Source organism: Xyrauchen texanus, chromosome 38 (assembly GCF_025860055.1).
Source record: "Xyrauchen texanus isolate HMW12.3.18 chromosome 38, RBS_HiC_50CHRs, whole genome shotgun sequence".
NCBI lineage: Eukaryota > Metazoa > Chordata > Actinopteri > Cypriniformes > Catostomidae > Xyrauchen > Xyrauchen texanus.
Genome location: NC_068313.1, coordinates 16543292 through 16567244, shown reverse-complemented (window position 1 = coordinate 16567244; position 23953 = coordinate 16543292). Strand labels below are relative to the sequence as shown.

The 23953-nt window shown below is 34.9% G+C and overlaps 1 protein-coding gene across 6 annotated transcripts; it reads left to right on the top strand.

Moving 5' to 3' along the window:
• The first annotated feature begins 22 nt into the window (after window positions 1-22).
• On the top strand, window positions 23-22150 carry LOC127631998 (POU domain class 2-associating factor 1). 6 transcript variants are annotated; one of them, XM_052110451.1, is made up of 5 exons: window positions 23-154; window positions 15329-15441; window positions 17590-17632; window positions 17709-17974; window positions 20528-22150. In XM_052110451.1, exons 3-5 carry the CDS (start codon window positions 17590-17592, stop codon window positions 20846-20848), a joined length of 630 nt encoding a protein of 209 aa, XP_051966411.1. In that variant the 5' UTR covers window positions 23-154; window positions 15329-15441; the 3' UTR covers window positions 20849-22150. The 6 variants fall into 6 exon arrangements, with proteins under 6 accessions (XP_051966411.1, XP_051966410.1, XP_051966409.1 ...); XM_052110450.1 differs by having other exon boundaries at window positions 15326-15441; XM_052110449.1 differs by lacking the exon at window positions 23-154 and adding an exon at window positions 8512-8571 and having other exon boundaries at window positions 15326-15441.
• Window positions 22151-23953: the final 1803 nt, after the last annotated feature.

Below are 23953 nucleotides of genomic sequence, written 5' to 3'. Positions count from 1 at the left end.
ATAATGCAAATTTGAGAAACTGAGAAACTGAGAAATCTGCATTGGTCGACCAATAATCAGAATATTTCATGGGGTGCACATTTGCAGTAGATGCTGTGTCTGATCTGTTGTAGACTATTGCTTTGATGCAGATCTTCTTGGACATAAGAATATTGTGAGTATACCTTTATTTATTGAATGGAAATGCACCCTACCCTCCTTTCAACAGAGAGCTAATCAGCTCAGTGGTTTGATTTATGAGATATAGGGGACAAATTCGAATTTTTAACCAACTATTAAATGTTACGGGAATTCCTGGACAGTTCCTTGGAATAGTTGGTCCATTCCTTTTATTGAAAGCTATTGTTTAACTAAGATAAGCTTAAAAAGTCCCTGGCAAGAGACCATTTGCTGTTGTTTATTCACAAATGAGGAAGCGTTTTACAGTTAATATATACACATTTCCCCTTTATATACATATATATACATTTCCTCTCTTTGAGCTCTTGTGACCTCTGTATCTGTGGACTAATTGATAGATAAAAGTAATAAAGCAAATTTAGTACCATACAGGTGCAAAGACGTTATCAGATCTAAGGTTCTTTCCCATGAACAGGTTTAAATTTCCATGCAGTTTTGTTATGATGGAAACTACATTTTTCAACAGAAAGGGTACAAAAATATCAGCTCAGAGGAGCAATCTTTTAATTACATTACCATGAATCTGTGATAATGTCTGAACTCTGATAAAATTATGAAATGGTTAATTAGTCATTTTTTTAATACAGCACTTGAAATACTTGAACTGATGCATTATGAGCATTTGCATGATGGTTTTATGCATACAAGGAAATGTTTTATGTATTTTTTTTATCATCTAAACTACAAATTAAAGACATTGCCTGACAAAAAAATAAAAAATAATTATTAGAACAAATACAGTTTTGTGTAAAGCATATCTTCTTAAAATTCAATGCATATTGTGTTATGATACTCAGTGTTGGGGAGTAACAGAATAAACGTAACAGGATTACATATTTAAAATACAAAATATAAGTAACTATATTCCACCACAGTTACAATATAAATAATTGGTAATTAGAATACAGTTACAATCAAAAAGTATTTTGATTACTGAAAAGATTACTTTGTATTTTATCGTCATTTGTTTCATTTAATATTTAGTTCTTTCAGATGGAAAACATTTATCAACATAAATGATGCGATCCAAAATGCATTTGAACAGCAGTGAAACACTTTCTTATGATGTGTTACATTCTTACGAGCAGACAGAGAAGTACGTTTGAAGTAAGTTTGGAGCAGAAGAAATAGAAATAATCCTTGTGTAAATTGTCAGCTGTATGCTAAGATAAAATGCTATTGCTAGCCATTTTACATGCACATGTCACCAGACACGATCATATTTTTTATCAAGAAAATTCACGTTGGATCATAATATTTTATTTTCTAGTAAGACCTTTGATATTAGGGCATAAATCATAATCTTGATAATAATTTTTGTATTGCTGTCCTGTAAAAATATCTATAAATCCTTAAAACAAGTTCAATTTGATTTATCTTGTTTTAGAAACAACACTGCATAAGATATTTAGGTTTTTCAGAGAATGTATTTTTTACACATGTATTTTGTCTTACTGTTCTGACAGAGTTTTTATAATCAAAACAAGTGAAAAAATCAACCAGTGCTGAAGAAGTAATCCAAAGTATTTATAATATGTTACTAATCTTGAGTAATCTAACGGAATACGTTACAAATCTCATTTTACAGCATGTATTCTGTAATCTGTAGTGGATTACATTTCAAAAGTAACCCTCCCTACTCTGATGATACTGTGCTTAATTACTCTACATCACTGGGCCTGGGACTATTTTAATGGGCCCCACCCTTTTCTTCTGCCCAACGATTAGGCTAGTGTGTTGGCCAGAGTGGATTATAGCGTGGCCCCTTTGTCCCTCTTTGTTTTTAAATAACAGCAAGGGGCAGGTTTTGCTGATTCACCAGGATTTTGTGTCAGTTCTTATTTTCATTGACTTTGCCAAAGATTATTGCTTAACTACTCTTTCCTGTCAAATGCTTTCTTAACCTCTTCTTTCCTCAACAAATGATGATTTGATTTCACTGTGAACACGAGGGTCTTAGTTTCTCGCCCAATAGAAAACTGAGATGATTTTAAATTAAACTGTAATTAACTTTTAATTATGTATGTCTAATATAATCCGTTTTCCTCCAAATAATGGATGTTACAGAGTTTCTTTAGTGCCCAGCAGGGGCAATCATCCCTAAAGACCCCTTTACGTCATACTATTGAGCGTCTGGATGGAGACATTACTGATAAAATTAAGATGTGTTTCTTTACTGAATCAGGATAGAGAATACAGTAGATATACTGAAGTTGGACTTGCAAAGAGTAGCTTGAATGGCCTCATGGTCATTTTGTTTATCTAATGTTTGTGTCATCTTTCCTTCTGATATACACTATTTCATATGAGACAACAGCTAGGGTCAGTACAGATAAAGAGGGACACTTTTTGATAATTTGTCATTGGCATTGTTTTTCAAATATGATCTAAATGGCCATATTAGTGTCATCCAATATTAGTTTGGGATGAATGTAAAGGAATAGTTCACCCAAAAATTCAAATTCTCTCATCATTTACTCACCCTCATGCCATCCCAGATGTGTATGACTTTCTTTATTCTGCAGAACACAAAATAAGATTTTTAGAAGAATATTTGAGCTCTGTAGGTCCTCACAATGCAAGTGAATGGTGATCAGACTTTGTAGCTCCAAGAATTATGTAAAGGATATATTAAAGTAATCCTTATGACACCAGTGGTTAAATCCATATCCTCAGAAGTGATATAATAGGTGTGGGTGAGAAACAGATCAAAAGTGTAGTCACTGTCTTTTCACTTTTACTTTTACATCTGAAGGTCATGTGGTGCCTGTTTAGTTTCACTTTAGTTTCACATCTGAAAGTGAAAGAGATTTAGAATAAAAAAAGGACTTAAATATTTATCTGTTTCTCACCCACAGCTATTATATCACTTCTGAAGGTATAGATTTAACCACTGGAGTCGTATAGATTACTTTTATGTTTGCTCAATGTGATTTTTGGGGCTACAAATATCTAGTCACCATTCACTTGCATTGTTATGGACCTACATAGCTGAAATATTCTTCTAAAAATCTTTGTTTATGTTTTGCAGAAGAAAGAAAGTCATACACATCTGGGATGGCATGAGGGTGAGTAAATTTGTAAACAAATGAGGTGGACTGAATAGTGAAGGACATTGAGCCAAAAAGTCTCCATGTATGCACGGAAACACATTAAGTACTGTTAAAAAGCATCCTGAGTCTCTGAGATAGTATCCCAGGTGGGCACCTCATAAAGTTGGTTGGGAGTACCCAGAGTGTGCAAAGCTGTGATCTAGACAAAGGGTGGCTTTTTTTGAAGGAGCTAAAGAATAAGATTTGCCAAAAGTTTTTTAGTCTCCCTTACTTATTTGAGCTATTTGAGCTCTATAATGTGGACAATTGCAGTCTAATAATAAAGAATAAGTAGGTGTTTCCAAACCTTTGAGTGGTTGTGTGAACTCCAGAAGTGTCACACAAGATGGAGAGCAAAAAGTTACCATGATTAGTTCAAATACATGTAATGAAGATAAATGTCTGCCAATGATTGATAATGTTCTGTTAGCGATAAAGAGATGATTAACTTACAAAAAGTTAAAAGAGCAGTGAAGACACAAAGGTCAGTTAAACTGTCAGTTCTCCATTATGAAGTTTGAGATCTCTGTCCATATGTTTAAAAAGATGAGAACGGCATGAAAATTCGAACAAGGAGACATTCTGGGGAAAAAAAATAAACAATAATTTGTGCCTACTTATCAGTAATAAATGACACCTTAATTACTCATTATTATTCGGATATATTTTTATATTACATCGTCTTTTTAAAAAGTTTGTAACAATTTTGTTCTAAAAGCATTTTTACAGTGTAGAATGAACAGGTTTTAGCTTGAGATAGCTTGAGGTGTTGTACCTTGGCAAGTTGTAACACAACATAGCTAAAAAAACCTGCCCAACCATGATGTTAAGGTGTTGAGTGGCATCTTGTTCATTACAAAGTCAGCTTGTTTTTAATATTTGCCACTTAATTATTCTTGCATTCAAATAATCTATTTGGTTTTATGTAGAGATACTCTGCCAGAAATTTATATCAGCTTTTAAAAGCAATTATCTGCATTATCGGATAATGGTAGATTGTATAAAAACAGCCAATGATAAGGGCCGGATGTTTCCTGCCAAATGGGGGCAGAAAATGCACCAGATATTTAGCCTACAAATCGTGTGTGTGACAGAAAAGTCTCTTGTGTGGAATTAATTTCAGGCGGGTGACAATGACAGCAGAGTTCCAATTTGTAAGCAGTGCACTGCTAGAATTTCACGAGGAACTCCGTTAAAACTTTAAACACAAGAAATGTATTTACTCACCTTAAAGCTCGACACAGCAAGGAATATGATGAGTTTGTTAACGCTAATGCAGAAGCTGCTTTAGATAAAAAGGGACAAGCTTCAGATAATGATGATCAGTCAAGAACATTCAAATAAATGTAGAAATCTTACCAATTTATTTTGAGGCTGGAAAGAGACTAAGACTTGAGTTAATGATGCACTTTTGGTTTCAGTGTTTTGTTAATAACTGAGACCAGTTACCAGTTACATAGAAGACATGTATAACATAGAGAATAAACGTATTAATGAAATTTCAAATAAGTTGTGTAATGAACTACTGTTTTAGTGATTTGAAACAAGGCAGCATAAAAAATAACAGAACCACCAAACTATTTGTATCTGTATCTGCAGATGATGTTCTAAATAACTGAATAGTGGTATTGGCATGCAAATTTAGTTTTGCCGCATTCCTAATTTAATGCATTGAAATATCTTTGCTTTTAAAAGAACATTGGTTTAAAGGTGCCGTAATCATAGTTTTGTTCACACAGCTCACAAAAATTCATTGTTGTGCAACAGCTAATGGATCATGTTTTTTCTCTTAAACTCTCCTACTTGGTTTTGGCCACTCATGTCAGAGAAAGTTTCATTTGAAGTAATAAGAATTTGGCTGGGGCAGCCAGCGCTACTCCTACCCTCATCTGTTTCATTTCACTTTCTCCTGACAATCAATCTTACTCTCTCTCCCTCTCTCATTCATTCTCTTAATCTGTCAGTGATCTATAGTGTGGTTTCAGATAAAGCTTTTGACCTTTGTCTTGTCTTGAAAGACTCTTGCCCATTCTTGCATTATTCAAGTCTTGAGTTTTTTAAAGGGCTTTTGTTATTTATTCTATTTAAATGCTATGGCTTTTAATGCAGCCTGAGCATGTGCAACTGCAAGCCCCTTTGTTTTGAAATACTTACAATAAGCCAAATGTGACAGGAAATCAATGGCTACAAGTTTTTCTTTTTTTTTGTCTTTACAACAGGTCATGCCCATACTTGAGTTCAGTTAACTTCAGTAAATGTAACAGGGATTAGCTTTTGGTCCCCTGCCTGCGTCCACCAACCATGGGGGAGGACGGAGCACATAAGGCAGAAGCCGTGTTTGGTGTCAGTCTCTTCATGCATCTGCTGTGTTGAGAGTTTGTTTGCTGGCAAAGATTTGTTTGTTCAGCAGGTCCTTGCCTGCTCCAGTACTCTGAAAATTGGCATGTACACAAAGGCTGTAACTTTGCCTGGCACACATGCAAAATGTATTGCAGTCAGACCAGCCTCCACTTGAAAAACATGGTCAAGCTAGCCCCCACTTTGTTTTCCGGTACGCGTACACAGGACCATAGCTAGTGGAGTGAAAGGTGTTAACAATTCTAAGGGCACACAGTTCCAGCGGGGCCCCACAACAAATTTTAAACTGTATACATTCAGGGGGCCCAGAATACCTTGCTACAGCCCTGCACGTATATACTACGCATTATGCTAAGAGCATGTAAGAACGTCAAAATAAAAGCGACCTTCCGATGAACGTCATTTCACATTCAGTCAGTTAGTCTGTCAATAATGAATGAATGAAAAAATAAATAAAGGAATAAATAAAAATTCATAAATAACTACATAAAACAAAATGAAAAATATGAAACAAAACAAAAACTATTTTAATACTATTAAAAAAAGAACACCTGCAAACTTAATAATAAGGAATACATTTCCAAAGACCATCTGAATTTTAAGCACCAAAATAACAGACTGTCACTGAGAAACTTCCAGATTAAACGGACCAATTTCACTTCAGAATGATAGTACACCACCTCAGAGTGTCACTCATACAATGTCAGGGCAGTCTGATGTTGAATTTCAAAATGAAAGCCCTCTTGACACGTTCCGTCTCTATTCAGCAAATGCACTAGTTCCAAAATATTACAAGCTCATCATGCTTCGCTCTAGTCAGTTGCGGACACTGGTAGTGGCATCATATTCCAGAGCGGCACCAGACCGCGCGCAGCCCACATAGACGCGCGTTCCGCTTCTGTACCGCACTGTGATCCGATCACTGATCAGAGCTGGTCCAAGGCATAAGCGAACTAAGCGGCTGCTTAGTGCCGCTTGGCCACGAGGTGGTGGTGTAGTGGCTAAAGCACAGGGCTGTTGATCAGATGGTTGCTGGTTCTAACCCCAGAGCCACCACCATTGTGTGCTTGAGCAAGGCATTTAACTCCAGGTTGTTCCAGGGGGACTGTCCCTGTAATAATTGCACTGTAAGTTGCTTTGGATAAAAGCGTCTGCCAAATGCATAAATGTAAATATTCCACGTAATTATGTAGGGATATGCCCGAAGCTGAATACCTTATTCAGAAAGGCACAAATAATGACTGATTATCCAAAAAGCACGAGGATAAAGGGACATTTTAAAGAAACATATCTAAAATTACAAAGAATGTATTAATATGTCTAGCCAATATTTCTAATGTGTAAACCTTATGAATGAAAATATGTGATTTCAGATTGGATGGCTGTAGTCTCTGTTAATTGTGCTCGTCTGGAGCTTGTCAACTGTAACATTAACTAAGATACGACATCATATACACGTTCCACTTCTTAAAATATCTGCATTAATGTATCAAACGATAAGGGTTTCGTAAGGTTAAAGGTGACAACATTAATTTGAACAAACATATACTTAATATACACTAGTAGATTAGAAATATATATATATTATATATATATATATATATATATATATATATATTTAACTGTTATAAACAGCATCAATTAACTAAATATGTATCTTCAAAAAGCAGGAAAATTCCTTTTAAGGCTGCACAAGGCTCAAGTGATTCAATGAATCTTTATGTGAACTAGTTCATTTTCATGAACCATCCAAAACAATTGATTTACTAAAATGAATCAAAGTTCCCAACACTCAATATAAAGGAATTGTTATTTCTGATTCATTTCCGTGAACTGTCCGAATGAACTGGGAAATGTATCATGCTACAGGAAAAGCTCTATTGTGAAAATAGCTGTACTGTCACACTACTGAAATATGCAGTGAAGTTAGTATCATCCCTACAGTTAACTATTCTTCAACACTGATGGTGACAGGTTTACATTCTGCCTGCCTCGTCTTTTATGTTCCACAGAGTAAAGAAAGTGGAATGCAAATGATAACAACATTTTAACTGCTGGGTGAAATATCCTCTAATAAATCAACAAATTACATTTAGTCTTCCTAAGGCCACATGACCTGCCATAAGAGCTCATAAACCCTAAGAGGTCATAAAATGTAATGCTTTTCTTTGGAAATCTCCATTTGAAGATGCATGACTTTTTTTTCCAAAAGCCTTGCTATATGCCATTATTGTTTTACTAATTAATATTTTCAGAACATAGATCACCTATACCATGTCTTAAAGCAGAGACTGTCACCTTCGACCCCACTGGTATTGTGGTATTTACCCTAATAGCAAAACAGATGAAAGATGAGAGAGGATAAGACTCCTTTCATCCTTTCTCTTTACACTCAGCCCTTCTGTGCTGAACCTCAACTTGTCAAAGTAACTGAACTTGTAACTTAGGAAGTTCAAGTTGCCTGAGGCAGTCGTAGTTGTTTTATCTCTTTCTCTTTTCTGGAAGTACAATTTTATCAGAAACAATAATATGCTAATATGTGGATTTTAACATTATAATGGAACATTACAAGTTGAAAAACATAAATAAAAAGAAACATCAAAAGTGGAGATGCCCAAAAAGAGAGGGTTGAGAAGATCAATACCTTATTTCCTTGTCCAAATGACCTTACTTGCTCTAGGGTTGTGCTGTTAAAATCTAATGTTCCTGAACTTTATCTCACACAAAACCTCAGGTTTCAAGTGCTTAAGTATTCTTAGTAGAAAGAAATTTGTTTCTTTATTCACTCTTTATAGTCCACTGAGGCCTACCGATGGCTTCTTTGCATTGAGCCCACACTATATTTTGCATCAGAGAATGCTTTCATGCATTAACTGTCTGGCACATTGTTGTATCTCATTTATACTTAGAAGGAAGGTCCGTCTTCTCACACAAGAATGAAGTAAGTTTTTTTGTATTGTTTTTTTAGCTCTCTGGATTTTTTCTTATTAAACTGAAGATTTTCCCAGAGGCCATTTACAAATTTGTGAGCTGAGAACTTCAAGAAACAGTTAAGAAAATGATTGTATGTCGGTTCTATTTTTAATGGACCAAATGCAGTCTAGACGGGTTTTCGTAATTATATTACATTACGAGAATATGTATTTTGTTATTTGTAGAAAATGCTGTTCCCTGTTTTTTGTTGCTGAGATGTGTGATTGTTTGTGTAATAATAGAAGAGCTGAAAAAAGGAACATGATGAGCTTCAGGGCTTGAGTGGTCAATGAACCTCAAAGTGGGTGCAGGTGTTTCCTTTTAACACTAATAAATTGACTTGCTTGTCAGTTTCAGAAGGGGTAGATGAATTCTCAGCAGCCTAATTTTGGACTCAGATTTGAACAACTGCACCCACAGAAAAAAAAAAAAAGTGATAACACATTACAATAAGGTTTCATTCGTTAACATTAGTTAATGCATCATGAACTAACATTGAACAATATAAAGTATATATATATACACATATATATATTAAAGTTTTTATTAATCTAATTTATTTGTTCATGTTAGTTTATGTAAATGCAATCCGTTCATTAACTAATGTCAACATAAACAACTTTTGATTTTCAAAATGTATCAGTAAATGTCCAAATTAACACTAACCAAATTAATATATGCTGTAAAAGTATGGTTCTGTGCTATTTCATGTTAACTAATGTAGTCAACTAATGTTAACAATTTGAACCTTATTGTAAAGTGTACCATTAAAGTGAATCAATAGCACATTTCAATGGAAAAAAGTTTAGTTTACAGCTGTATTATATGGTTTATCAGTACAGCTCAGTGCCTAGTTGCAACAAACCACTTAAGAAAAAGCCTAAAATTGTATCATTAAGGATTTACTTAACTTAAGAGGTTAACTTTATCTTTGTGAGCTGCATATTAATCAAGGGGCATGCAAATAGATCTTTAGTGATCTCCATAGAGCGGGAAATAATCTAAATGAGAAAAATACTAATTTAAACAACAGCCATGCATTAAAAAAAAAGGGTCTTTTTTCAAACAAAACATAATTCAATAATAAATGTGGATTGTTGGAATAGACCTAAAATGGAAGATCTCCAAGATGCATAATTTTTTTTTTGGTGCATTTTAGGCAGTATGATTCAAATAAATTCTGCTGATCAAAAGATGAGAACAGATTGCAATGCAATGCCTCATGGTGAATCTGTGGCACACGCTAATATACCCCTGGTACACTGGTTAACAAATATGAATTAAAGAGAAAATGAGTATTCTCAGGTTGATTGGAACTTTCTCAGCTTATTTTATCAAGCAGCTATTGACATATCCGGTATAATTTACATAAGCATGTGTTTTGTTGAAGCTTTGACTTCACTTGATGGTAAACTGGTGGTACTAAATTAATGTGGATAATACGTGAACCTCTCTTTGTGGTGACATCATTGAAACTGCAATGCTGGCACTTTTATAAGGCAGCCCACTCAAGCGACCACTGGACAATTATGAGATGATCTCAGGAAGTAAATTGAAAAGTTTTTGTTTAAGATTGATAATACATATCAGAGTTTGCACATGGGGAAATGTAAGTACAATTTCTGAATACATGCTATAAACATTTAGACTGGCACTTTTCACATGCATTTCCTTGCTGTATGCAAATGTAAGATATGAAATACAGATACAGATCCATTGAGAGAATCTGTTTTTAATAGAATAAACAATTCTAATAAGACCCTATTCTCAAACTATTCAGCAGGATTTCTTAATATGTTTAAAAGATTGAAACATATTGATTGCTATTTTTGCTTGTTATCCATTCTGATAAGTCAAGTGACATAAATTATTAATCTGGCTAATAACACAGATTCATTGAAATTCAGGCTGATGCTTGAATGTTTTTTGATTGTCTGAACTAAAATATTTTTTTTTTAAAGATGATCCATTAGATGATTATAATACCCTTTTGTCAGACTTTTTTTTTTTCAGACTAATTTTAACATAATAATTTTACTGGTGCCTTTAATTCTTATTCCAATGCAGTATGTAAAGTGGCAGTTACTATCAAGACTAGTAAAGTAAGGAAAATACATTAATACGAAGAGCTTATCCCTGTTTGTGAGCAGACATAATTCATACAAAATGTACAGTATATATATATAATATCAGAATAAATTATCAGAAATATATATATATATATATATATATATATATATATATATATATATATATATATATATAATTTTGTTTTTTTTATATATATAATTCTTTTGGAAATAATTATCACAAAAATAATGTATAATTTTTTATTTTTGGGAAAAAAATGTTTCTAGTGTGGTGCATGGGTGAAAGTGAAGAGGAGTTAGAGGTCATGTTTCAGTACATGATATTTATTGCCTGTTATGTCCTCCAGTATAATGGTTATTAATTATGATAGACCTCTTTGGAAATATGTGTATCATTTTTTAAACCAGTCGTACTTTGTAGGGGCTTAATCTTGATATGCAAAACTGTTAAATTGCCCTCCTCCTGAAAAAAAAAAAAAAAAAAAAGACTTTGCAGCTGCATAGCTTCCTCTTTTTGAACTTTTTAAATCTTGCTGTGCTTGTATTGTACAACTGTAGAGGACTCTTTATGCTAGTTGATGTTTACAGTTTCTGTTCAAACATCAATGTTGAAAACTGTCTGTTCTTTTAGGAGTTAAAGATTAATACTGTTTCTTTGTGGCTACAAATGAATAAATGTCAAACCATGACATAATGTCCATGCTAAGAGTATGGCTGAAAGGTTGTCTGATGGTTTACTTTTACAAGAAAGAACAGTCTAGTGTGTTTATTAAAGGAAAAATAAAATTTTTATGGATCCATTGATAAAGCTATGGAGATTTGCAGGTGGTTTGCCGGTCTGTTCTAACAAAGACCAATGTGTGTGTCATGAATCTGTGATACATAGCTCAGAACAGGTACATTACTGATTCTTTATTTGATGATTAAACATTGAGACTTTACCCTTAGGAAGAAACAGTTGTTCTAGTGAAATACTTTTACTCACAATGGGGTGTGGAGTGTGGGAGAGGCTTTTAAGCAAACAATGTTTCGCAAATAGTGAAAGCGCTATCAGATTTTCAACTTTGAGAATTGCTTCAAATGTGTGTTACTCACAGAATGATTTAATTTGATTATATTTAAATGATTGTGTTCTTCATATTTTTGTTATTAGTAATGTAGCCTACATTGGCATTTTATTTATGTTACATTAGGTTATGTTAATGTGGATTGCATTATTTTAGTGTCATGTGTGTAACTCCAACAGTGTTTTGCCTTTGTGTGGGTAACACTGTGCACTGTATAAATGTTCATAATGAATCATGGAAAGACCAGGTTTGATGAACTTTCAGTCATCACTGTGGCCTTCAGTTTTCCACTTGAAACTATTATAGTGGTGGACATCACTACATTTTAATGGACAGAACAAATTTAAGTAGTTCAAATAGGTTAGTATATTGATAATATATTAGGTATTATCTACTAAGTAGACCTTTAGTAGAAATTAAAGGGATAGTTCACTCTAAAATAAGAATTTACTCAATTACTCATACATATGCCATGTCAAACTTGTATGACTTTCGTTCTTCTGCAGAACACAAAAATATTTTTAAGGATGCATTCATGTGTTTTTGTCCATACAATGTAAGTCATTTGTGTCCAAAACCTTTAAGTTCCAAAAAGGACATAAAGACAGCATAAAATTAATCTCTATAATTTGAGTGGTTAATCATTGTCTTCTGAAGTGATACAATCACTTTGGGTGAGAAACAATCCTTATTCACTATTACTCTTGCATCAGACATCTGGCACTATTGGTACACAGTGCATGCTTCAAGATGGTGAATGTTTGATGCTGCATGCAGTTGTCAGGTTAGAACCACAAAATATATCGATAAAACATATTGATTGTCATTTAAAAAAAAAAAACGTGACAGCAGTATTTTAAAAGTACTACTAAGACTGCATATGTGAATATTTATAGCAAATATGAACTTACATTTTTAATATTACATCATATCACATCAGAAGACATGGATTAAACCACTTGAGTTGTATGGATTAATTTTATGCTTCCTTTGTCTTTTTTAAATTTTGAAAGTTTATTGCTCCTTTATCAATGACAAAGGACATATAAATAATATCACTGCAGCTCATTGTACAATATATTTGAGAGTACAAAACTGTTGGCAAAATAATCTTTAAAATCTTTAAAATGGTACTCATTCTTTGCATGTCACTGACAGGCCTAAATTTACATAACAGACAATAGGGCAAAAGTTTATGTAGACCAATTTCATTAGCATAAACCAAAAGTTATTAGCATAACTCCTTTCAATAGAGGGATAATAACATACATAACGTTTTTGAAGCCCTGTGTTACTGAATTCATAACTACATTCCCTAATATTTGACATACTGTCAAAACTTTCTGCCTTAGTTCAGCACTTTTGGACTCACAGTTCCCTTAATGTTGCACTTTGGCCTACATAAATATAAAATAATGTACCAAAAAAGTTAAAATGATCTTGACAGCATAATTTTCAACATAAGTGGGAAACCATATTTCATTCACCAATATGCTATGATGTAATCGCTAAAGATTTTTATATTATACTGTGAATTTTCCAGCAATCACATATATATATATATATATATATATATATATTTTTTTTTTTTACAGTAAATGTTGATACACGGTGGTCCCATTCTGTTAATAAAACATTTTCTTTGCCTTCCAGTAACTAGTGGGTCTTGGGATGTTCACAATGCAAAAAAGTATTTTTTTCATGTTTCCGAACTGAAAGAATTTGCTTCAGGGTTTCAAGTTGTCGTTTGTGGAGCTTTAAGTGTAGTTGAGCAACAGATCTCAAAATACTGGCCACAACCCCTGAGATCTCACCATGCATGATTGGGGAGAGTGTCAAATGAGAAGATAAGGAAATTAATTTTTAATCAGAAACAGCACCATAATTTACATTTGTTAGCTGCTTTATGTGAATAGATTAGGAAATGGGATTTGTTTAATTATTTCATCCTGAATATCACAATTGCTTGGACCATTCGTCATGGCCAGGGGTGCCATTAGGATTTTTGGACCCCTTGACAACTTTACACTTTGAGCACCCTATCCTATTAAATCTTTAATTTTTTTAATAAATATTATCATTATAAATAAACATAAACATAAGCATGATTGCATGTTCAATACAAGACACTGAAACCGCATTTAAGGTTGAATAGTCATTTAAAACAACTTAAAGCATTTAATTGAACTAATTATATAATACACAATAAAAGAACATACAAATTAGAATGTTTGGTCACATAATTTTAGTTAAATGAAAATGTGCTTCTAATGGAAATGCTTGCTTTTTAAGTTTTAACTACTGAATATTGAAAATAAAGTAATCTCTTGAAAAAGGCTATCTGAAAGCAAGCTGATTTTTCCCCCTCACTGATTCCAGAGATTATGGACAAAACAGGTTTTAAATCTTATTTTTTTTATTTATTAATACTTACTTAATATGAAATGGCTACATTTGTAGAAAAAGGTCTCAGCCAATGAACCACATAAGGGAACGTGTAAATGGAAAATGCAAAAAATTGACATTTGTTCACTTCATAAATTACACCTTGCTGTAATTTATGTCAGCTCTGTCAGACACACTAAAAACAGTGGCATAACCAAGGGTGGGCTGGGGTGGGCCTGGGTCCACCCAAAATAGACCCAGTTCCACCCACTATATTAGAGATTATTTTTGGAATTCAAATATATATTTCTAAAATAATAATAAAAAAAAAAATGCAAACTAATGAGTTGCACAAGTTTTGTGGTATGCATCGAGCTGTTTAGTGTAATCCTCTTTGCATAAAGACTGATCTTACAGTGAAATGGGATACAGTAGGTTGACTTATCTTTAGTTAAATTCAGTCTGTACTTACTGTAAGGCAAAACACTGCCCCCAGTGGCAAAACAGGTAACTGTTGATGGCATAAGTGTGCTCCATTTTCTGAGTAAAATGTCCACAGAAGGTGCCAAAAGCAAGCTGTTTTCAGCTGTACAGGCTGTGACATGGTGAACAGAAATGTATATTTTATCAACTTTACCACCCAGCCGAAATCCCAACCTAAAACTAACCATCCATGGAGTACAAATGTAATGTTAGATGGGAAAAAGCAACATGCAAATCATGCTCATCAATAAATATGTGAACACAATTTCTTCATGGTTTCAACACAAGATCCAAACCCAGGTCTCCCACACTTCTGACACAACATGCTCCTTATCGCACCACTGGGGAAGATAAAATAATCCTAGGGTATCTGAACTGTCAGAAACAACATACCGACTCTGTTTGATCATGTTGCCCAAAAGAAAAAAGCACCTGAGTAATTATTTCTTATAGAGGCTTCATAATTCAGTTGAATTCATAAAAAACCATGAGAAGGCCCAACGTGAAGCGGTATCTGTCGCGTGACTGAAACCTTCAACACCTTTTTGCCACACCTAATGTTTAACTTGGCATGGAAAAGAAATCTTTCATGTCTCAAAGTATGTTTAAAGTGCAGTCGAAGCATTTTTTTTTTAACACTTGTCATGTGGTGTGCTCATTTCTGTCAAGAGAGTTTAAGGTGTGTTTTTTTGTACAGCAGTGTCTGATGCACCCACATCCAAGCCATACCAGGGAGTGAGAGTCAAAGACCCTGTGAAGGAGTTGCTGCGTAGGAAAAGAGGAAACGCTGCCAAAGTGGCACCCCCCACTGCAGTAAGAATTACACTTTTCAAATGCCTCACGTGTGCACATACACACTCAAAAAAACGGTGTCGATTACGAAGACTGCCCTTTTAAAAGTTCTTATTCACTTAACATGCATGTCCTTACTTGCTTTTCATTCTTCTAAACTAATCCATCCAATAAACAGAAGATATATCCAAATATGAGGCTGTAAAGGATTACAGTCATGAAAGCAAATTGGAATGAATTAGATTACCATATATCTAAACAAGAGTAATTGTTTAAAAGCACATATTTGGTTAGTGTAATTTTTTTGCCATTGTCATGTGAGAATAGAGGGTGGGGGCCTAGAAAAAAAATACTTTTTACTTGTGCACATGCTCTGGAACAGTGTTTCTCAATCCCGACATCCAAATTGTGAAGTGCCAGGGATCCCAGGAGGATTGAGCAACTCTGTAATTGATTGCAAGATTGAGAAATATTGCAATATTAATGTCCAGGTTATTTTACTATACAGAATGCAGAAAGCCATGCTCTCAGACATACAAACTCTAAGGGGAGTTTGGTTTTATAATCCAGGTGTTTTTTCGTGACAGTTAAACTATCCCCTCACACAGCCATAGGGCTGGGAATGGGGCCTATGCAAATCAGTTTGTGTCCCTGCCAAGAAGCTTGCCTACCAACCTCCTAATTATACTTGACAACACATGAAAACATACAGCCATGGCCAAAAGTATTGGCAGTGACATACATTTTGTGTTTTGCTAAGTTTTCTGCTTCAGTTGTTGATTCATTGTTTCTAGTTTATTGTGCAGAGTGATCAGATTCATTTTAAATCATTGCAAAAAGCTTCATTGGCCAAAAAAATTTACTTTATCACAAAAACCCAAATTTCACAGTTTTTTGGTCTTGGCACAAAATGACCAGCTAACATCATTTCACTAATCATATCAGCAGCACCTGGGAAAGTGTGTATAAGTACTAGTCAGGTGAAATCACTCTATCATTCTGATTGGATTATAAGAGCAGACTGATTGCTATAAAAGGAGGGAAGAAGTGCTTCCAATCATTGTGTTCTTGTTAGCAATGGTTACCTCTATAGAAAGACGTGCAGCCATCATCGCTTTGCATCAAAAGTGCCTCACATGCAAGGAAATTGCTGCAAAGAATACTGCACCTGAAAGAACCATTTACTGGATCATCAGGAACTTCCAAGGAGAGAGGTTCAACTGCAGGACCGTCTCCTCCTGAGGAGTCAGCTTAGGAATCGTGTCACCACCAGTGCAGGGCTTGCTCAATATTAGCAGCAGGTTGGTGTGAGTGCATCTGCACACACAGTGAGGGTAAGACTTTTGGACAATGGCCTGGTGTCAAGAAGGGCAGCAAAGAAGCCACTTCTCTCCAAGAAAAACATCAAGGACAGACTGAAATTCTGCAGGAAGTACAAGGATTGGACAGCAGAAGACTGGTGCAAAGATATTTTCTCTGATGAAGCCCCATTCGGACTGTTTGGGACATCTGGAAAATCGATAGTCCGGAGAAGAAAAGGTGAACGTTACCATGAGTCCTGTGTCGTGCCAACAGTGAAGTATCCTGAGACCATCCATGTGTGGGGTTGCTTTTCATCCAAAGGAGTGGGCTCTCTCACAATTCTGCCAAAAAACACTTCCATTAATAAAGAATGGTATCAAAACGTCCTGCAAGAGCAACTTCTATATAGTTTATATTATATTTATGCATTATAATAGTATTCCCTTGATACTGCCTTTTTATTTTTGCTGATTTAAATTGACAAAAATCATTGCACATCACAGAGGCAGACTGGCCATTGGGAGAACTGGGACTTTTCACGGTGGGCCAGCCGTGAAACTGGGACGCGATACGTTGGTTTCTTTGATTTAGGAGTGAAAAAGGACTTGGACAATTACTTGTCAGGTTTCGTTAGAAACATTCTATTTCTTCTTATGTTGACAGAATGTCGTTTTTAGATTAAATAATGAAGCAATCTTTTTATTTTCATTACTCCTACTGCTTGTCTGCATGCATTGCCTCTAGCCAATTGACCCTCAAGGTGGAATACTTCTACATTAAGCAACAATATCAATTGTAATGCCTAATAACATACACACAAAGTGTCTGAAGATATCAAACCTGTACATATAATGGACTATTTTTCAGATGGTGATTTCCAGCAACACTTTGTCATCATACACACATGCAGGTGAGTAAAATCTAAACATTTAGTTTCCTTGACTGCTGGCCAACATCATTTTGATGCTCTAATATCTCTCTAAAAGGAGCTTCTAGTTTTGTAGAAGTCAACCAGGCTGGCTTTAATGATTCAGTAGTAGATGTCAGCGGGCTCTACACAGGATGGCTCGCCCAGCCCACCAGCACAGCTGCTGTCCAGCCTCTTGGCCACTGGTCGTCTCCAGACTGCCAACATCATGACCCCTCCAGCACCACTGATATGTACGTCCAGCCCATCTGTCCAAGTTACACTGTGGTGGGCCCTTCCTCCATGCTGACTTTCACCCACACACCTCTCTTCACCAACCTTGGGGTGAGCCAAAAATCAATAGCCACTACTATTTTTTGTCAGGTTAGAATCTGTGAAGTCATAAATGCCTAAAAAGGAGTTAGTTGCATAAAAGGCATAATACATTTTTAATCAACTGAAACAAAAAATCATTTTAGAATAAAAGTTAAATTAGGGATCAAAGAATACAACTTAAATTTGAAATCAAACTTTAGATGCTGTATCAAAGTATCAATGCTCTAATTCAGTATCAATGTTCAAATTTAGTCTAATTCAGTGAAGTAAATGCAGAAGTATCAAAAGAGTTGAGCTAGCTATCTCGTATGCAGTAAGGTGAGAAGAGTGCATAATAGAGAGCAATGGTTAATAGATGCCTAAGACTCTATAAGATATACATCATCATTTAGATAATAAGCATATCAATATTAAACATGACGATATTCTGAGATGTCCTGATTCTAAGAAACAAGGATGAATTCTGATCTCTCTCAGCCATGTAGACATGATATTCCAAAGCTTATTAAAGCCTCATGTGTTCAAACTGTTAAATTTAAAGCACACACATAATTATTGGGGTATATGAGTGTAGCTAAAATCTGGTGAAAACGTAAAATTGCATATTAATGAAAAACAAATCACCAGTTATGAGCAGAGTTTTGTAGCCACGCTACTCCATTACATTTACTCCATTACATTTATATGAGTCACTTAAAAAAAAAAAAAAAAAAAAACTTTAACCTTAAAGCTTTTAGATTAGGTTTAAAAGTGGGCACTTTTAAATTTCACTCAAGTAAATTTCTAATGAAAAAATGTTGTTTTACTTCGTTACAATGGGCAGCGTTCCTGTCGTTACATTACTGGGTTTCATTTGAATAAATGCGTAATTTATTGAGAGATTACTGAATAGGACTTTCACGACAGCGGAAGTTCACAGCTGCGTGTGCTGTCACAGACTGTCACGCTAGACGTGTCCATCACTGCTGCAGCAGCAAACTCTTCAAAGTGAAACACTTTCATCGCTCCGCACAGTGAAAAAATAATAGTTTCGTCATGCAATGCCTTCATTTAATGCCAAGTCAAGTGGATATTTCATGACTAAAATTGCAGCTCCAATTTACAGTGAGGCAGCACTCTGAGTTAAGTTTTAGCTCTAATAATCACGTGGGCATTTCTGTGTCATGGTGATGGTTGTTATTTAGGAAATAAAGAATTCTATAGCTTAATGGCAAAATTCTGTATAAATATAAATAAATTGAACATTTTGCAATGTATCTGTATGTTTAGCCTCACTATAAGTTATGTTATTTTAATCAAGTAATGATTTGTCAAAAAGTAATTTAATACTTTCAGCATGAAATAAAACATTGCAGGAGTGAAGGAAGCAGTAAATTCTAAGCTCGTTTTCCCTGCGGTGGATTATGGGCAATTAACCATCATCGAGTTGTGTAGATCAAATGTAAAGGGATCGTTCACCCAAAACTGCAAATTTTCTCATCATTTACTCACACTCCTGCCAGATGTGTATGACTTTCTTTCATCCGCTGAACTCAAATGAAGATTTTTAGAAGAATTGCTCTGGTATTTTGATCCATACAATGCAAGTGAATGGGTACCAACATTTTAAAGCTAAAATAAATAATAACATAAATCAGCATAAAAGTCATCCATGAGACTCTAGTAGTTTAATCCATGACTTTAGATGTGATATGATAGGTGTTGATGAGAAACAACTTTTATGATTCCTTTATGTGCTTTTTGGAGCATTAACATTTTGACACCCATTAACTTGCATTGCAATGACCTACAGAGCTTAAATATTATTCTAAAAATCATAATTTGTGTTCTGCAGAAGAAAGGAAGTCATACATATCGGGGATAGTATGAGGGTGAGTAAATGATGAGAATTTGCATTTTTGGGTGAACTATCCCTTTAAAGTAATAGCCAAAATGTAATATTCTGTCATAATTTCCCTACCCTCATGTTGTTCCAAACCCATGTGGCCTTCTGTATTCTGTGGAACACAAAAGATGTTAGACAGAATGTTAGAGACTGACAGTCTCGGTCACCATTCACTTTCAAATAATGAAAAAAAAAAAAAGAAATTCACTGAAAGTAAATAGTGACTCATTACATATACACAAACATTCTGTTTAATCTCTACTTATCGTGTTGCATAATTCTGTAATACATGTTAAATGTGTATTATATAATGGAAAATAGGGTAAATAACATATGTTATGTAAATTGTGAATGTCACTACTGGAGTACACTTTTAATTGGATAATTTCTTACTCAAGTAATTATTTATGTTATTACCATTACTTCTACTTGAGTAATTATTATTAAAAGTAATTTTACTTTTACTTGAGGACAGTTTTTGGCTACTCTACCAACCTCTGGTTATCAGTTATAGAAGCAGGCTTGCAGCCATGGATCAAATACACTCTTGTAAATGCTATCCAAAAGTCATAAATATGAGATTGATGGTTTTCCAGAAAATTACAGGGAAATAATAAAAATTACACATGATCATATCAGCTCACCACTATCTAATCCCTAATCTCATTCTCTATCAGACCATGAGCACCTTCAACTCAACTCTGCCTCAGGAGGTCCCAGATTCCTCCTTGACGTACATTCCATGGGCCCAGCCTTTATCTACAATCTCCAGCCCTGTCATGCAGGCCCCGTCAATACAACCAACCCTCTCGGCCACCCAGCTCTTCCCTCTACCCCTGACCTTGCCAGTTGTCTCATCAGAACTGGAGCCTCAGCACATGGAGCCTCCCCAGGCCACAGAGGGCACTTTGGCCCTTGAGAAGCTGCTGGAAGAAGAAGACGAAGGCCACAAAGACACATACATCTGCAACCCCTCACTGTTTTCAGAAGATATTTAAGATATTCATGCATTAAAACAGATTTGTGTTCAGCTTCTGTTAATAACTGCTCTGCTGAGGTGTATCTAGAGGTGCAGATGATTTAGGTTCATAGCTGGGCAGCAATTGGAAAAAAAGTGTTTTGTGACAAATTAAAGTCATTTTAAGATGGCTTTGTTAATCTGCAAATAAAAAAATTTGCCAAATAATATAACCTATAAAAATATAGGTAACATTTTGCATTGTACAGTAGTTTCCTTTGTAAAGGGTTTATAAAAAGATGAATTAATAACTACATTATATGCAGTTACATGTATAGCATATAAAGGGCAACTTTCAGAAATAGACTATTATAGTGAGATTAAACAAACTGATTATGTAATTTTGCTATAGTTTAATTACAAAATGTATGTAGGCTATATAAAAAAAGTGTATTTGTGTACATAGATTTCCAAAGTTGGCAACACTTTAGTAAATGTTTCACATCAATCTAATTTACATTAAGGTACATTTTCATGGGTTACTAATGTTGAACAAGTGTTATTATACATTTATAACATGAGGTATATGGCTCACTATTTGGCAGATTTTGCATGAAAGTCAACCTTTTTATGCATGTAGGTCAACTGCTTGTTTTTAGATTACCTCTTAGTCAATAATAAACCATGTTATAATCCCTTAAGTATGAGAACATTGATGTAAAGTGTCACAAAAAGTTTAATTGTTGTAGGGACTAAACAAGATAGTCAAGATTATAACAACCATCATAAAACATAGCATGGAAGTTAGCACGTTTTGCTGTTCTTTGTGTACAGTTTATGAGTATGTAAATTAAAGAGCAATCAGCTTCTCTGAAATTTTGAGAAATTCCCCATGGGTGTTATTATTTTATCTTTACCTAGAGGCTTTCTTATATGCTCTTCTTGTCGTCTCACATTTTCTAATGATGTTTGAACAAGGGTCAACTTTGCTACTTGATCTACCGTGAAATCTGATTCACTAGAAGTTCTTTGCATGTCACTTACTGTATATATTTAAATAACACGTATGACAATAAAGCCAACGATGTACAGGTGTTTTAGGATGTGTGTTTTGGTGGTGTTTTATGCTGTTTTCATAATGGTCTCGAACATGGTGTGATGTCAAGTTTAGCTTACACTGCCTTGTCAGCTGCTGCCATGCTTTTGGGTATCAAAAGAAGACCTTTACGCTTGTGTTGGTCTTGACACTTGAGGTTCACTCTTAAAGGAGATTAAGGTCACCACCATGTTTTCTTTTTCCATTCTTCATTATTATTAAAATGTACATGAGTTCAATAAAAGCATAAGCAAAAATAATTTTTCTATCTTAATTCTTCATCATACAAACAATCCCAGGTTTGCTTAATGCTTATAAATGCTTAATAAAATATATTTCATTATATTAACTGCTTTCAACCTTTCACATTTTAAACCATCTTCAAGAAAATGTCTTCCAGAATTTCGACTTCTCTTATCCCTTCCCCCCTCGCGCAATGAAAACCATGCTCATCTGTATTAAGACCATTGAGAAATGTACTTTTCAATTAACTCTCTTATGATTACTTTCTCCCTTTTCTTACTCTTTCTCAGGAGAAGGAATTTTCATTAGGTCTAATAAAACAACATAAATCACCTTTTTAAACTAACAGAAAAGTAATTAATCATTTTCAACAAAATAAAGCAGTAAAGAGGCACAATGGAAATTCAGACAAATCTCTTGTGTTTTGCAATAATTGATCAGCAAAATACATTAAATCCTTTTAATTTCTCACAAGTCTTATTTTTTATATCCTAATGTTTAGCATCATTTAACAATAAGATTTTTCAGTTATTATCCTCTTATACTTATCAGCATTTCCTGTTATTATTTAGTTAAATAGCAGAGACAGATGTCACTGTGCAGATACTGTAAAATTGTATTTTCATGGATTTAACTCAAAATAGAAATAGCTTACCAGAAATAGACACTTAATTAACTCTTTGTAGCACCCATTAATCTTTTTCTTTAAAGTGAGGGTACTCTCTGGAAAATTTAGGGGAGTAACCAATCCAATATGTAACTCTTACTTTGTCATTAAGTTTTAATATTTAACCTTCACATCAACAAATTAGTAGTTAGATGCTGGATTTAAATTTAGACCCTCAGAACAATTTAAACATGGGTATTGAACCCATGGATGGTAGTTTGGAAGTCAAACATCCAATTAGTCATATAAGACTGAAATCAACTTATCCAGAGAAATTTGAATCCACATTTGAAATGTCAAATCAATAATGATTACCAGCATTCATGATAGTAGGAGGGCCAACCATATAACAGCCCACATACTGTATTTCTCAGTCTTTTTTCTTTACTCCAGACTTTCTCCTGCAATATAGGCATCTTCAATAAATCATCTGGCCCAGCCTTCTGCAATGGTGAGAGTCTGGTTCCAGAATGAATTAATGAAACAACTTACACAATGATGACAACAGAAAGGGTCAAATATAGATAGTATCAATGACACACACAGAATAGACACATGAACATCTCGGGTTACTTGACTGTAACCCTTGTTCCCTGATAAAAGCGGAACGAGATGCTGCGCTGAGTTAGCGCTTTGGGAACAACTTTAGGTGTGACCAGCTGTGAATATGTGTGCAACACGTCAATGAACATTGACTGGAATTTAAAGCCTCTGCCGGTGACTAAGCAGGCTGGCAAGACAGACAGAGCCTGTAGATCCCCAATTCTTTTTAGAGAGGTGATTGCCATAAGAAAAACCAGCGTCTGAGATTTTTCAGACGCTGACTCTAGAGGTTCGAAGGGGGTCTCAACCAGACCCTCAAGGACTATTGCTAAGTCCCATGAAGGGGTCCTGGTCCTAGCAGGAGGCCTCAGTCACATAGCTCCATGAATGAAGCGAGCGAGTAGATGTAACGGGAGCCAGCTGGTAGATAGCTGTGCAGTGTGTAAACCTCACTCTCCTGACCTGAAGAGGTGCACTAGCGACTGACGCTAGAGGCTGTAGCCTTTAGCCTCCTTGTTAGCGCATCCGCCTCCCACACCGGAGATGTTGGTTTGAGTCCCATTCGGAGTGGGGGCGAGAAGGACCGGCAACATAGT

Excerpts from the sequence above, each read along its gene's own strand:
- LOC127631998 (XM_052110446.1), top strand. Across the intron at positions 15,442-17,589 it reads AAGTGGCACCCCCCACTGCA|ATGGTGATTTCCAGCAACAC; the intron begins GTAAGAATTACA and ends ACTATTTTTCAG. Across the intron at positions 17,633-17,708 it reads GTCATCATACACACATGCAG|GAGCTTCTAGTTTTGTAGAA; the intron begins GTGAGTAAAATC and ends TCTCTCTAAAAG.